Genomic DNA, 15,576 nt, shown 5'->3' with positions numbered 1-15,576 from the left:
AAATGGCTGCATGGAGTGAAATGAGGCACAAATCATATAGGCTAGTTCACAGCGTTGTCTGTTTGTAGCTGGCTGATGTGAACCCCTTGTCAGCAACAGGCCTTTTTGTGAAGAATATTTTGTCATGCAACAGCAGAAAAAGCACAGGTGTAAGTGATAAAATAAATGACAGCTGAATTCCATTTAGCTACTTCAGTTTCAGGGTCCTTTTATTGTTCATTCTGGCTAACTGTCACATAGTCATGGTTTACTGGGACACTTGAACAGAAAAGAAGCCTTAATAACTATTAATGTTATTAGTGAAACCCAAAAAAATGTCAAATAAAGCAGGCAAGTTTTAAAATTATTTTTAAAATGTGAATTAGCACATCCAGGTATACAGAACAAACACTATGGTACGAAGCCATTAAACCAGTTACTTTTAAGACACAGTTTGGTCACAGTATGTCTTTCTATTAAGATATATTGTGTTTTACTGTATAGAATTTACCCCCCAGCCCGGGAAGTATAATTGCCATTGATGTAGTCGGTTATGTTGTGGGCTACAACTTTGGTTTGTTTTTAGCCTGTATGTGTTTACATTTTGGCGAATCGGCACCATCAAAAGCACCATTAGCTATTAGCATTTCTGATTTGCAAATTACTCATGAATGTGCAGACTCAAATTCACCTCACGCATTATCTTTGCCTAACCTCTCTCCCTCTGTGCTTCCCCTTTAACTCTCCCACACCCCATTGGGGTGGTGCACCTCACAGTTTGAAAAACCTGTGGTCTATGTCAGAAAATAGGGAAAAATTACCACAATTACCCAGAGCCCAAAGTGACACCTTTAAATTCCTTGTTTTTCTAAACCAATAATTCCAAAACCTGAAGAGAAAAGCATAACATTCTCACATTTTTTTTTTTGCTCATTTACTTAAAGGATTAATTATTAAAACTTATCTTTCCAGTGCTGGTCCAGGCTTAAAAAACTAAAGCTCAAAACAATAACAGAAGCATCTAAAAACTTAACAAAAACAAGCAGGCAAGTAAGCTCACAGGGACTCAGCTGTGACAACAACTTTACAAAAGGTTAAATAAATATGTGACACAGATTCAACCTGACATAACTGAGGACAAAACCAAGATCACGGCATGGAAAGAAACCTTTTTTGTTAACAGCCCTGATGTGATCTGAAATTCTCCTATTAGTCCTTATCTCTTTCACCACACACCACTGTTGTCTGTCTATCCCCTCTTGAGCTTCCCTCCAGCCTTTTGGCCTCAACCCCCACCTGACATGTATCTGACCTGTGTTTGCAGCTTGTGTCTGCCTCAATGAGCCTCCACCTGACAGACGGCAGCAACCTGACAGACTGGGACACACATTGCCGATGCTTGCGTACGGGAAATACACATAGAGAAGGCCTTTGAAGAGGCTGCAAATATTTACAGTAACTTGAGGTATACTTTGTGTAGAGCTGGTTTGCCTTTAATGTCGTGTTTTCACATCCAGTTTTAAAAGAGGCCAGGTAATATTCCATATTCCATAAGAGTGTTTTTTTTCTCCCCTGATCACTAAAGTGGTCATTTTCCACTCCCTATATGTATTATTTATATTTATTATTTTTAAGTTATATAGACTCTTAATATACTGAGACATAATTCTAAAGAGTTAATAAATTGTAGCCTGCAAGAATGTTTTTTGGGAGTTTGACAGGTTTTGTTTAGTTGCAATGTGACTGCTTTGTGTGAAAATCTTACTGACTAGAGATGAGGGAGACATTTAAGTGGCATGACTTCGACTTTAGAGGAGTACTGAAACGAATATTCAATAAATCGATACGTCGATCAATCGATAGAAAACTAATCACCAACTACATTAAAGTTATTTATCAAGTACAAATACTAAACATTTGCTGGTTGCAGCTTCTAAAACGTGAGGTTTTGCTCTTTGCCTGTAAATTGAATATATTGGTTTCTGACTTTTAGTCTGACAGAAAATGGTATCTGAAGACGTCATCTTGAGTTCTCACACATTGTGATGTTGTAGCATTTTATATTAAAACTATTAATTGATAATGAAAATAATTGTTTGTTACGTCGCAACAGAGATGTCTTTGTCTTGACTTGGATCCTAGTAGCTTGAGACTAGATTTGGTCTTTAATGTCTTGAGAGTTTTCTATGCTCTTGACTTTGCAAAAAACCTTCTGAAATTCCCAAATGTCTTTTTGTTATTGATCTTGTCTTGTCTTTTAGTTGCTATTGTCTTTTTTTTTTTTTAAATATTTAAACTTGATACCAGCTAATACTAGACAGTAATGGCACAGATCTGCCTATGTATCCTGGACTTCATTTCAACTGAGACCTGTACAAGATATGTACCTCAAGCTAAGCTGAGTCATACCATTACCCTGTTGTGGTTGGTTAACAATGCACATTCGATATACTTCAGATGAGGTTGCTGGTGGCTGTGCTTCCTGTCCAACGAAGGTCATGTAGATTCATTCAAGCGTACCTTGATGTGTTCTTAAGTGTAACCATGTGTGGACTGATACATCATGCTTTTGAGGTCTTGGAGGGTTTTTGTATTAATTCTCGTTATGAATTACAGGACAAAGGATTTTACAACTCATCCTATGTCTTCAAACAAGAAATATACTTGGACAAGATGTTTGTGCAATATTGTCAGCTCTAACCACAGCTATAGAGTTTGCCCTTGTGTGCTGCTATAGCCGTTCTCCTGCTGCTCCTTGCGCTGGCGTTGATGTTGTAATGTTAAAAATGTTGACAGTTGAGATGCAAATGACGTGAGCGATCAGGAATCCACAAGTACAGATATAAAGACTAGTTTTTCTCTGTTTACGGTCTTATTGAATGCACTGTCACTCTCTTTCTTGTCTCACACTCATGCACAACATTTGATTGGCCACATTACTGCTCAGCTTTATCACTCATCTATGCCCAACAGTAAAGGCACAAAAAGAAAATGAGTGAGACAGACAGAAGAAGAGACAGGAACCATTTTACGAGACAGATGTACAGCACACTCTTCTTTACAGGGCCTTTCAGAAATACATTGTTTCCTTTCTATTGCTGAATTGACAAATACAAAATCTGATTAAAAAATATATATAGTTCTGTCAGTTATGTTATTAGCCACAAGCTAAAAATCTTTATGGATTAGACGTAAAACTTGCCTGGATCTGGTAAGCTTTTCTCTTTAACATGCATGTAAAGCTTACATATGCGCTAAGTAAGATAAAAAGCATTCTTGTTTCAAGATTTAGACTAATTATGCTCATTACTGACTGCTGTTAGAAAAGACAATATGAAGGACGCGAACTTGATTTAATCATAAGCTGCACTGCACTTGAAAAAAATGTGGATACTAGTGGAGTGCACTTTAGGTAATGAAAAAAACTCTTTGTGAGTTACTGTGATGTATCTATGTAATGATGGATACCAACTGAAATCTGACATATACAACTCTGGGATTTAAGTGAAATCTATTATTCTGTGCCGTTTTGGCTGCAGTCATTCCTGTTTTGTTAATGTTTCAAATAGTTTTGAGTTAAGAAAACAGTAACCTAATGCATTTTTATCTTTTTCTGGCTTTCTCAGTGACATTTGTAGACATCACAACCAACTGAATATGCAATAGAAATGCTATTTTTAGGTACAAAGTGTCAGATAAATGACATAAATATCCTTTTCTTCACTTTCAGTTTTGTGTTCTTGTCCACCCTGATGGTGCTGGCTCAGCCAAGTCAGCGTGAGGTGAATGAGCTAAGACTGAACTGATCCTAGCATTCAAATGCATGCCTCCGGCAAGTTGCGTTGTTCAGATTCCCAACATCCATGTGGTCAAGATCATAATTGAAAAATAAAAATAAAAATGTAACTACATGCAGCATTTTACTGTCCCGGTCAAACTTGTGACCTACAGATTGTGAGACAGTCTGTAACATCCAGTCTATCCTGTCCCCCGGCTGATCAGTGTGGACAAAAAAAAAAATGGCTGGAAAATACATAATTGAAATGCAGCGGCACTTTTTTTATGTTGAAGATTATTTAGAGCATTATTTTAATCTTAGAGCATCACAACTTTTAGCTCCAAATTGCTCTTTGAGAAAACTCAAGCCGATTCTATAAGTGGATATTGACTCATCACCACAGAGGCTGCAGCTCGGCAGTCATTCCTATCAAGTACTGGATTTGACAAGCTAGCCTCTAGGCAATTCTGGCCTGTATGTTCTCTGTACAGCTAACAACACTGATGACACACAACAGTTGGTAAACCTAACCTACAATCTGACCTAATGAACATACAGATGAACAAAATGTGAAAAGCAGTGGCTAAGGATTAAAGGAATGTGTTTTAAGTCCTAGGATGTGTTTGAAATGAACAAATGCAGACTGATTCTTTTTATTCAGTAAATACATCTGTGACTAGAGCACATATGTGACTAGTGTATTCACAAATTAACATCACACTCAGAACAAACAAGCAAAGCAACTCTTTTAAACTGCAAGCGTCGTCTCCCATCATTCGTCATTCCATGTCTCTTGCCTTTAAGCACTTGATGAAGCTAATTTAATTTTATGCATGCAGGCCTCACGGAAGAGACGATACTCTTCAGGGTCAGTAAGCACTGTACATGCTAAATATGTTATAGGCCAATCCATTACATAACCATTTAAATGAACAGCATCCTTTTCATGCTACGCACTCTAATGCAATCAGTGAGTGAAAAAACAATAGTCGCTGTTGGCTACATTGATCTGGCTCTGGCCTAGAAAGTTATCCCAAAGCTACAAGCTTCCATTGGATGTTACTGATGTGGACCGACAATGCAACCAACCACACATCTCTATCAATAGGTGCACATAATTAACAGCACAAACACAAACTGCCAGATGCACATGTCAGTTGTTCAATATGGTCTCACTTAGTTCAGAAAGTTAGACAGGAAGTTAGACAGTCAGGCAACTATGCTGTTCCTAACACTGGCCTGTTTCACTGCATTCTCAGCATCTTTCTCATTAATCAATCCTCTAATTCTGTATTCCAAAAGAGACGTTTTACAAATCTCTAGTCTGCAATATCTTCTGCAACGTGTACACCCTCTGGGACATGTTCCTTATTTAAGAAAATGCCAACTGTCCAATATCCTCCGCATCCTCTTTTTGGATCCTTTCCTTTCTTCTCAGACATGTGTTATACCAATTTGTGGAAGGAGTGACCCGGAGTGTGTTCTTAATCTCTTTATCCCTGCAGCTCAGTGCTGCTTACTGTCCAATTCACCATTGCAAGGATCTCTTCATGCATCTGCCAAAAAGTTAATCACCCTCTTTAAATCTCCTCCTTTGCATTTGCCTTGTCACTATATTACTGGGTTTTCCATAACACACGCTTTGTTGTATGACCGACTGTGAATTTTTGACAGGAAGAGCTGGCTACCTGTGTGTACAGGGTTACACCTGACTGACAATAAGATATTTAAGTAATGCAAGATGCATTCCGCTCTAATCTACTAGTACGCCCAATCTACTACTACTGTGATATGAAAAATGTACTGCATAGAGAAATACAGGCCATCAGCAAAGTAGCCACAGCCTGTTTAGCATCTGGCTGGTAAAACTAACATGGCCTTAGGGGTAAATATAACATTATGAGTCAAACCAGTTTAATTTTGCGCCCCCTTAACAGGAAGTTACAATGAAACCACATGTCAACACATTGTTAGGTCTGAGGCCCATCATACAGTACTAAGTGCTATCTGATGATTCAAACCAATATTGTAGTTTTACACAACAAAACTGCAATTAATGCATCTCATAGGGACTTCAAGTGTGTCTGTGGTGCACAACATTGACTTTATAGCAACGATATCCTTTGTTATAGTATTTTAATCTGCTAGCTAAACACTGTAATTGTTGTGATATGTTACAGTAACGAACATTTCTTGAATGTGTTGTGTTTATAGACACTTCTAGTCACGTCCACAGTGAACAGTTTAATGGTGCCATACGCTACACCCATATGTTCAGCACCGCACACATGTTTACAATTACGAAAATAAACGTTACAAGACACGACACAGTCAACGATAGCATAGTTGTCTTAATTTGTCTTAACTGAAATCAACCATCATAGAGATCACTTCGACCATCTCGGCTGAGCCAACATCACAGGCTTCAAAAGCAAGGGGGGGGCTTGGTTAGCTACAAACCCACACACAGCAGCTAACACCCACACTTTTACTAATCACAACCGAGTATTCCCCCTGGCTGCACTTGGCAATGTTTTCGCTTCCAAACAGGGGCGAGAAAAGGCGAGGAGCGCCGCGGCTTTCACTTACCGAAAATACGTCAACGTCCGTGGCAGCCATGGTGCGGAATGTGTGGTGTTGGTGAGCCGAGCAGACCGAGCAGAGGCGAAAGGGAGCAGCCCTCGTCTCTCCGTGCTAGCCTGCCAAACTACTGACTGAGCCGAGTTGACAGAGACGAGCGGAGAGGGACACAAGACGGGGGAGAGCTGGTAACTGGGTAGGGAGGCTACCAGCAAGCTGGGGAACAAGAGGACTCCCTGCTACTACGCTTCCCCCTTCGTTCGCTCGGCAGGACTAAATCATTTTTCTTTTTTTTCGTTTTGACCTGGTGCTGAGAGTCCACAAGTGTAGAAGAGAACTCTTGATAATTTAGCTAAACTGTGAAAAAGAAGAAAAAGAAGTCGGTAAAACAGAGTTAACAACAGCGGTTAGGTAAAGAAGATGCTCCTGTTTCGCGCCATACATTTAAGGAACAGTCACGATTTTTTAATAGCAGCTTCTCTTCTCATTAATTATCGAGAGTGCTGGCCGGGTGGCGGCTGATGTATTCAGAATCTGGAGCAGTTTAAAGTCGCCTTGGGTCGGTTTCCAGGCGGTTTTAGGGGGCCGACGCTTCTACGTACGCTACAGAAGGGGGGGCGAACTATCTTGACGTTCCGGTGGCATCTTTGGGCGGGACAGATAGGTTCCAATATGGCCACCTCGCAGGAACTCCGGATCAGTCCAGGAATGTCATGCTGCACACGCTGCAAGCCAGGACAGGAGCGAGCCGAGCTGCGGAGCGACGGCGCGGGTGGAGCGGGGGTGGGGGCGCAGAAGTATGTGCGTCAACGGCGGGGATGTTAGAATACCTAATCATCACTTAAGTGTAGCTAACTGTGGATGTGTCCTTTTACAGTGTGACTCAGCCAATCAGAACAAGCTATTTAATGATTATTCCTGTGTCTAATTTATTCAATTCATAAAACCAGTGTTACTGTATTGGGTGTATCGTACTGTTTGTAAAGTGCATGGAGCCTCGGTGCCCCGGGGACCTGTACACCTGGGACAACTGTGTGTGTTTTTAGGGCCCGACCAGCAGTACTGGGTTTTGGCCGTGATGATGACGTTGATGAAACAAACTTTTTTAAATGAACATTTTATACAAAACAAGGTAACAAAGACAGACAAAGATCACTTCATTTAATAGTAGACCGAACCGAAATTAATTCACATATACACACATGTACAAAATAGGGGGAAAGAGAAAAAAAAAAACACACACACACACACACACACACACACACTCACACACACATACACATCTTAGTGGTTAAGCACAGTAGTAGTCTACTGGTTTCACTAGATTAATAAACTAAATAAAAGTTACAGATAGCCAGGCCAAAGCAACGCATTTTACAACACTTTAATTTGGTTATTTATTAAAATGTGTTGCTCATATTTATTAATATAAACTGAACTGGACATTTTACACACACTTTATGATAGATGATTTCTTTCTTATGCGTGTGTGTGTGTGTGTGTGTGTGTGTGTGTGTGTGTGTGTGTGTGTGTGTGTGTGTGTGTGTGTGTCACGGGAGAGCAAATAGGCCTCCTATTATTGTGTATTATTTTTATCAGTAGTAATGGTGGTAGTTGTAGTATTATTATGATTTTTTGCATTATAATACCCTAAGACCATTACCCTTCGTGTGAGCCTGATAACCTAAAGTAGAAGTAGATGAATTCAGTATAAAATTTCTATTTCTAATTTTTCTCATTTACATGTGCTTGCCTCTAAATGGGAATGAGGGGGTAACGTTTATGTATGAACTTTTAAGGTACTGAGGCTATTAAAGCATGAATTTCTTGCTCAACTGTGATTCTTAAAAAAAGAAAGAAAGAAAGAAAGAAAGAAAAACACCTCCAGAATGACCAGTTTACCAAAGTCAGAACAGAACATAAATTATAAACAACTTGACGTCCTTTAGCCTTCAATTCAAGTCTATTTGCACTTAGCCACTTTGCCTGTAGGGTAACATCTGCATATATTATTCAAATTGTATCCACGTCTGCACTTTTCCCCGGAAAGGGACTCCTCCAGGTGGGGAGGAGAGAAGTGAGCGACAAGGTGAGGGCTACTGCACTGACACCAGGACAAAGGTGTAACGGTAGGAGAACGGGTTTTAACTTTAATCCGCGTAAAGCCCATAGTTTTCATAATGTCTCTTACGCAAGAATCCGTCCTGTCTCTGCTGATAGCGAGGGGGGGCAGAGTGAAGAAGTCCGACTTAGTGGGTAAGTTTAAAGGTTCAATAGACTGCGCCGATCCCGCAGAGAGAGAGCGGAACAGGGAGCTTTTCAAGACCTTTGTCAACAACGTCGCCTTCGTCAGAGAAATCGACGGTGTCCGGTACGTTGTCATCAGGAAAACGTATCAGCATTTGTTGGAGAGTGTCCGCACCGCGGAGGGCCGTGTGGAAAAGACTGAAAATGAAGAGACCCCGCAGACAGGTGAGCAGCAGCGCCCACCTGCGCGGACTGAGAGGACGGAGAGCTCTGCGGCCGAAGGAGGGGAGAGAGCGGCTGCTGCTGAACCTGACCAAGAACAGGCAAGCGAAAGTAGTGACAATCCCACGGAACTGCTGTCTGCTATACAGCTGGCACTGCAGAGGAGCAAATATACAGATAATAGAGTTAAAAGGATGCTGAATTTTGAGATCCAGAAGCAGGAAACAAATGTAGACAGCTGCTCGAGAAGGGGTGCGGTGAATGGGCCCACCACCATCCAGAGCAAACCCTACGCCTTGCCTCTGAGAATGCCACCCAGCGCCACCAGGGTGGAGATCCACAAACTGATGGTGGAGCCAGATGATCCTCCTGAAGGTCCGAAAATGGATGCCTCCAGGAACAAGAGAAGATCCCTGTCAGTCAGCAGCATCAGCTCCCCCCAGCCACGGGGGGCGGTGAAGAGCACCAATGCGTCGGAGGAGCACAAAGACACAAGGATTCCCTCCATGGTTCCCCTTGAGCAGTCAGAGCATGAATGGCTTGTCAAGTGTGCCACCGGCCACTGGAGCCAGGTTTACGGCCTGCTGCTGAGAGACAGCCAGCTGGCCGAGAAGAGGGACTTCATGTCAGGGTTCACCGCTCTGCACTGGGCAGCCAAGTGTGGAAACAGTGAAATGCTTGTGAAGATTATTGACCTATCGAGGAAAGGAGGAGTTGATGTTGACATTAACGCAAAAACACACGGCGGATACACTCCTTTGCACATTGCCGCCTTGCACGACCAGGAGTACATCATGGCCATGCTGGTGGGGGAGTACCAGGCTGATGTAAGTATCAGGGACAATTGCGGGAAGAAGGCCTACCACTATCTGCACAAAGGAATTTCTGGGACTGTGAGAGAGATGCTGGTTGGACCCAAAGCCAGGCAGGCTCGGGACAGGGCCCTGTCTGAGAAGGAAGAGCTGGACCTGTTCCCAGATCTCTCCAAGGGCCTGCATTCAATAAGCCGTCTCTTCCAGCCAAACATGACAGGCCAAAGGAAGAAGCACAAGCAGAGGCCAGGATTTTACTCCCTGAGCGAAGACCCTAGTGAGGAAAGAGAGGACAGCAGCAGCGAATTCAGACAAAGAGTTGTGTCAGATGCCTTAATGTAAAGGAAAAACTCTTCCTAGCCTTGTCATGAGGGAATAGTGTGAAAACTGAACAGGAACCTTCAAAGAATTTGACTGACATCCTTCTGATTTTTGGGCCTTTTTTTAACAATGACAAAAACAGAAAAATAATCAATGATTCCTTTCTTGTGTTTATGTCTTATTTAAATTTTCTGACATTAATTCCCATCAGATATGAGAGGCACACTTTGGTTGTGCGGTGCGAGTGATAATCAAGTTATTCTTTAAGATAAAAGCAACATCTGCAAAAACAGATGTCTCCCTCAAAATGGAAATCAAATCCTCAAGACTTGAACGGCTGATGCCATCGGGTGAAAACTTCTGGAGATGTTTCGTTGACTCTGAATAAGTCGAGTTATAGTTTTTATGTTATCAGTATGAGTTGTATCGTGAGATTGTGTTTCCAGGTGTGAATCAAACATGATTCATAGAACATTACCGTGGGTCCTGTGAGTCATGTTGTTAATCATCACCTATGGCCTGTTGAAGGCGGTATCTTTCCCGTCTGTTTTTCTCTTCAGAACACTGACACTGTGTTCCTTTTATAGTGGATTTTCCATTTGTGTTAATTTTCAACTGCTATGAATTTCCGTTTTTCTAAATTAAGTTTTTTTTTTTTTTTTTACTGTAGCATTCAGTTCACGAAGCACTTAAACCAGTAGGTAGCAGCACAAGTTGGGCTGTTTATTTCATTTATATCACAGAGCTTCCTTTGCCAGTTTGGAAGTGCAATATATTCCCATTAATTGGGATTTTAAATGGACTACAGACTTTTCACAAATCCATTCATAATAAATTAATTTTTAAATGTATATTCTCTTCAATGTATCCTCTCTCAATCTGTTTTTGATTTAAAAAAAAGAATCAGTAACAACAATGTCATTTACGACCAAGACATTTTCATACTGATTGAACAGACAGATCAAGACTTGACTTGTTCTCCTCTGCGTTTTCATCTCTGAGTAAGAACTGAACCGAGAGCGGTGAAGTGGTCATACTCTCGACTTCCAGAGGTAGACATGCATAAACCAAAAAGTGAGGATGTGTTGATTTATGGGTGAATCAAACCTGTAGCAGCAACAAAATAAATTTAAGAATAAGAATAAAAATCTGTGAAATGTTTTTTTCCCTCAGAGGGGGATTTAGAGGACTCGCCTCTTCATTGCTTCACTCCCACTGAAATGCCCTGGGAGAGAAAAAACACTGGATTTCATTGAGTTACAATCAATTTTACTACAAAAGGCAGAGGGTGTATTAATCATAAAGGTGTGTGCAGGTGCTTCATAAATCATTACACTCCCTGTACATGCGTCCATACATGCCAAAATGCGTGTGAAATGTCGCTTGGATCCATTTTCTGGCTTGTTGAGACGGCTGTGATTCATCCAGATAAGCAACTGTCTTGGGATGAGTGTGTGTTTGAATGTGTTTGCACAGGTGTGGCCGAAAGTGTGCGTTGATAGCATCGCTGGCTCCGGCAGGCGGAGCAGCTACATGAAGACGACAAGCGGCAGAAGGAGAAGAGCAGCACTCTAGAGCTGATGTTGCTTCCTTGTTTCCTGTCTGCCTTGGTTCATTTTCCCCAACAGATGAGTTACCAACTAGGAGTCGAAGATGATGTGCTTGGTTACAACTTGTTTGGAAGAGCAAAAAAATCAGAGGCAAAGAATAGCAGCATTTAGTAATCGCATCACCCTCATTCTCCCACTGCTCAACTGTCCCCGCCTCCAGTCGTCTCCCTCTGTTTCTTGCGTGTCTCATGATGTCACTTCCCCAGAAACATGCATTGCCTTTATGTCAAGACGATGTTTCATCGTCAGGCCTCGGGGTTTTACCAAGCAAATGTTCCTTTCTGCTGCTGCTGCTGCGAGGAGCAAGGCCACGACACATGGTCAGGAACAAGAGCCAGAGTGGTGGAAAGAACACTTGAAACCTTTGGATAAAAGAGGCAGCATAACCATAACGTTAAATGACACATAAAAAATTCACTGTTAATACGATGAAGTGTTATGTTTATATAAATATATCGAAGTGTGAGCAGTACCTTCTACTAAGGTTCCAAAAAGTAGAGATACTTGTTTTGAAATGTATTAATTAGTGTTAATTTGCTATCATTTGGACAGAGCCAGGCTAGCTGTTTCCCCCTGCTTCCAGTCTCAATGCTAAGATAAGCTAAGCTAACTGCCTCCTGGCTTCAGTCTGGTACCGAACGCACAGACATGAGAGTGGAATCACTTGGGGGAAATGTGTCCAGTTTGGCATTTTAAAATAAAAATGTTCTGACGGGGCCTCAGAGGATTGCCACAGTATCAGAAAACATTAAGGTAGCATGTTATGTTGACACACTACAACCCTGCATAATTTCTGAATGAAGTTCCAACATTGTGGGAAAATGTCCTTCTTCACTTTCAAGCCGAGAGTTAGATGAAAAGATCAATACCACTCTCATGTCTGTGCCTTCAGTACATAGCTGTAGGCTGCTAGCTGTAGCTTCATATTTATCCTACAGACATTAGAGTGGTAGCAATCTTCTGACTCGGCAAGAAAGTCAATAAATGAATTTTCCAAAATGTCTAACCATCCCTTTATAGGGTAATCAGGTGATCTTAGCAATGTCTGTTAATACTGAGAAGGACTTGATTAAACGTGTCTCCTCTTACTCAAGTATTGGACACAATCCAGTGTTTATCTGTAATGTCTTTAAAGTAAAATTAACGCTACACAAATTAGACCTGAGAGCTACAGTATATTTTGGTGAAGAAAAGAAGTGCCCGTATAGTCCACTAAAGTCCACATGAACTTGGTCGTACACACACGTCCGATCTCCTGCCTATCATGAAATGTATTCTCCGTGGCTCCTTTGCTACGTACAATCTAGTCAGTGCAGTCTAATGCAGTCCAATACAACAGTCCCGCCATAACATCTGTCTTTACAAAGCTCATACCGTTCAGTTTTTTGGTGACAATGTTGAAAATGCATAAATCCTACTACAGGTTTATTACTGAGGTACAGTTAAAGGTCTTTTGTCATTTTTTTTGTCGTTCACATTTACATAGATGAGAGGGGCAGAATATTAGAAGCACCTCTCAATAGCCCAGTACGAAACCACCACTAACTATGACCTCAATGGTAAAACGTCATTTAAATAACACTTCTGTGACAGCATCAAAATAACTGAGTGTAAGGAGGAGGGTGAGGAATGTGTTTTCATTGTAAACTATAATCCCGTGTCAGATAGTTATAAACAGGCATTAACTTAGCTCAGTTAGAGAGGAGATCCCAAAGAAAGAAGAGGCAATAAATCCTGGCGATATAAAACCAGTACAGCTTCACAATCAAATCATTTTGGCTTTTTCATAACTGCGCTGTGTAAGGGGACGGTTGGAGGAGGAGACCGAAGGTGCGCGGACATTCCCGCTTGTGGAGAGTTCAGATTTCAGGTTGAGAAGCGAGCTTTGGGGCCACTAATCTGAGCACCTGGCAGAGTTATCACTGAGTCAGCGGTCTCAAGGAATAACCCTCCTGACCTCCTGCCGACACTGTATATTATGACCATTTTATCACAGTTATTTGGTACCAAAAAAACCCAAACAAACCCTTTTTGCCCCCTTCATGGTGTAGACTCCCAGCTGAAGTTCATGTTGCATCCACCATTTTTCCGTTTCCCTGCATCACTGCTGAGACGGAAGGACTCAGTCGGTGATTATCAGCAGCAAAGCTCCTGATTATCCAGCAGTGCGACAGAACTGCTGCTGCAGTATTCAGGCCATCCTGTTCCCTCCCGTTTATTGTCTGCAGCATGCAAACACCAAATGCTACATCGCCTTCATTGTCTTTATAAAAATGCTAAACCTAATTACCATGCAATTAGCGTCTGACAAAGATTTTGTTTAGAATTCCCTGAGTTGTGTTTTATGGCCCTGATGCCCTCGGTGAGAATATGATTAAAAGTGTTTTGTAGTTCGTAAAGTACACTAAGTGCTGCCCTCCCGGGGTTTTCCTCTCCAATTTGCCTCTGTTCATTCTCTAAGTAAGCATTTGTTGTTGCTGACAAACAAACTGGATAGCCTTCAACTGTAAGGTTGAACAAATGAGGGCAGAGAGGCATACAGAGACAAGAGAGATGGAAGACAGACTGGTTACTGGAAATATACCTCCCTCAACATGTCAAAATCTAATGTTTTTCTTACAGCAGTGGGAGATGTTTTGTGAAATAAGCTTGTTTTTCGCATTGCAGAGAGTTGGATGAGCGGATTGATACCACAGTCGTGTCTGTCTGTTCACCATGAAGCTGGATCCAGCAGCCGGATCGCTTGGCTTAGCTTAGCATACAGACTGGTAGCAGGGGGAAACCGCTAGCCTGGCTTCGTCCGAAGTTAACAAAATCAACCCACCAGCATCTTTAAAGGTCACTAATTGACAAATTATATCTCATTTGTTTAATTTGAACAAAAATGACAAAATATAGAAGGTAGATTTAGTTACCTTTGGACAGAGGCAGACTAACTTTTTTTTTCTGTTTCCAGTCTTTATGCTAAGCTAAGCTAACCTGCTGCTGGCAGCCTCTTCATATTTACCATACAAGCATGAGAGTGGTATCAATCTTCTTATTCTGTAAAGTGCATTTCCCAAAAAGTCAAATTATTCCCTTGAAGCCAACCCTGTTGGCTGTAATTTTCTAGCCTTATTTCACCTTGTTTCAAGATACAGACACATTTATACCCAGCAGTTGCCTCTGTGATGAAACATGTCGGTTTTAAATATGAGACTGAGTGCAGGGGAGTGCAGATTTCAATTATATGACACATTTTCCCACTTTATATAAAACATTTTTAGGATTACCGTAGAGGCAACACTCTCGATATTGAGTTTAAAAACTCACATAATCCAGTTGAGCAAAAGAGCGTCTGAAACTTCTAAAACAATTCTCCTTCTTCCATTCACAGGCATTTTTTCTATCCTCTATATGGGCCTGTCTGTGTACAATATTATTTAAAACACTTGTTTTTTTAAAAGTGTCATTTTTAAAATATAAAAATTTTTTTTAATGAAAATGCAGACAGAGGAAACTGATTACACGAAGATTTCATTGACAGTAAATTACTGGATTCTCAGAGGCAGTGTGTTGATGTGCCTACAGAGGGCAGAGACGAACTCTGACACAAATAACCAAACCTGGAAAGCCTCAACTACTGAGGAAACGTCAGAGCTTTAGTAGAAGGAAGGCCAAAATATGAAAGTTAACAAGAGTATTTAATTGGTTTAACTGAAATAATGTGACAAAATATCAAAACTTCACTGTTCTCACACCTTGAATCCTGCAATATCAGCACCAAACGTAGGTCACTCTTCCCATAAATATTTAATGTAGCCTGTATTCGAAGATCTACGTGTAGTCTGTCATGTCTTGCACTTGATGTGATTCTCCTGTACCATTTGTTTGCTACAGGTCTGGCTGAATGTGTCTGTGTGCATCTGTTTACCGCTCCCAGTGTGTCAAGTGTTTTCTGATTTGGGCAAAAAGGTGCTTGTGACTTTAGACAGGTTCACTGTGGAAGAAAAAGAAGCAATGTAAAACGCCAAGAAGGAGAGGGAGA

The 15,576-nt window shown here is 41.2% G+C and overlaps 2 protein-coding genes across 3 annotated transcripts in view; one reads left to right on the top strand and one right to left on the bottom strand.

Annotated features, from left to right (window-relative positions):
* The window catches only part of sept8a (septin 8a), a 37,070-nt gene extending 30,119 nt beyond the window's left edge, over positions 1-6,951 (bottom strand). Inside the window, exons 1-2 of one of the 2 annotated variants that reach the window (XM_040149603.1) lie at positions 6,780-6,951; positions 6,347-6,694 (exon numbers count right to left, since the gene is read on the bottom strand). In XM_040149603.1, the coding sequence (XP_040005537.1) occupies positions 6,347-6,376 (30 nt within the window). In that variant the 5' untranslated portion in view covers positions 6,377-6,694; positions 6,780-6,951. The remainder of the gene's footprint in view (positions 1-6,346; positions 6,695-6,779) is intronic. The other variant, XM_040149602.1, reaches the window with a different exon arrangement.
* Positions 6,952-8,412: 1,461 nt separating this feature from the next.
* Positions 8,413-11,284, top strand: LOC120802727 (ankyrin repeat domain-containing protein SOWAHA-like). The gene has a single exon (XM_040150826.1). It carries the CDS (start codon positions 8,518-8,520, stop codon positions 9,958-9,960), a length of 1,443 nt encoding a protein of 480 aa, XP_040006760.1. The 5' UTR covers positions 8,413-8,517; the 3' UTR covers positions 9,961-11,284.
* Positions 11,285-15,576: the final 4,292 nt, after the last annotated feature.

Source organism: Xiphias gladius, chromosome 17 (assembly GCF_016859285.1).
Source record: "Xiphias gladius isolate SHS-SW01 ecotype Sanya breed wild chromosome 17, ASM1685928v1, whole genome shotgun sequence".
NCBI classification, from domain to species: Eukaryota; Metazoa; Chordata; class Actinopteri; order Istiophoriformes; family Xiphiidae; genus Xiphias; species Xiphias gladius.
This window is presented reverse-complemented; position numbering and strand designations above follow the sequence as displayed.

What these genes read in the sequence shown, in the direction of transcription:
- LOC120802727 (XM_040150826.1), top strand. Translation starts at nt 8,518, where the DNA reads ATGTCTCTTACGCAAGAATCCGTCCTGTCTCTGCTGATAGCGAGGGGG.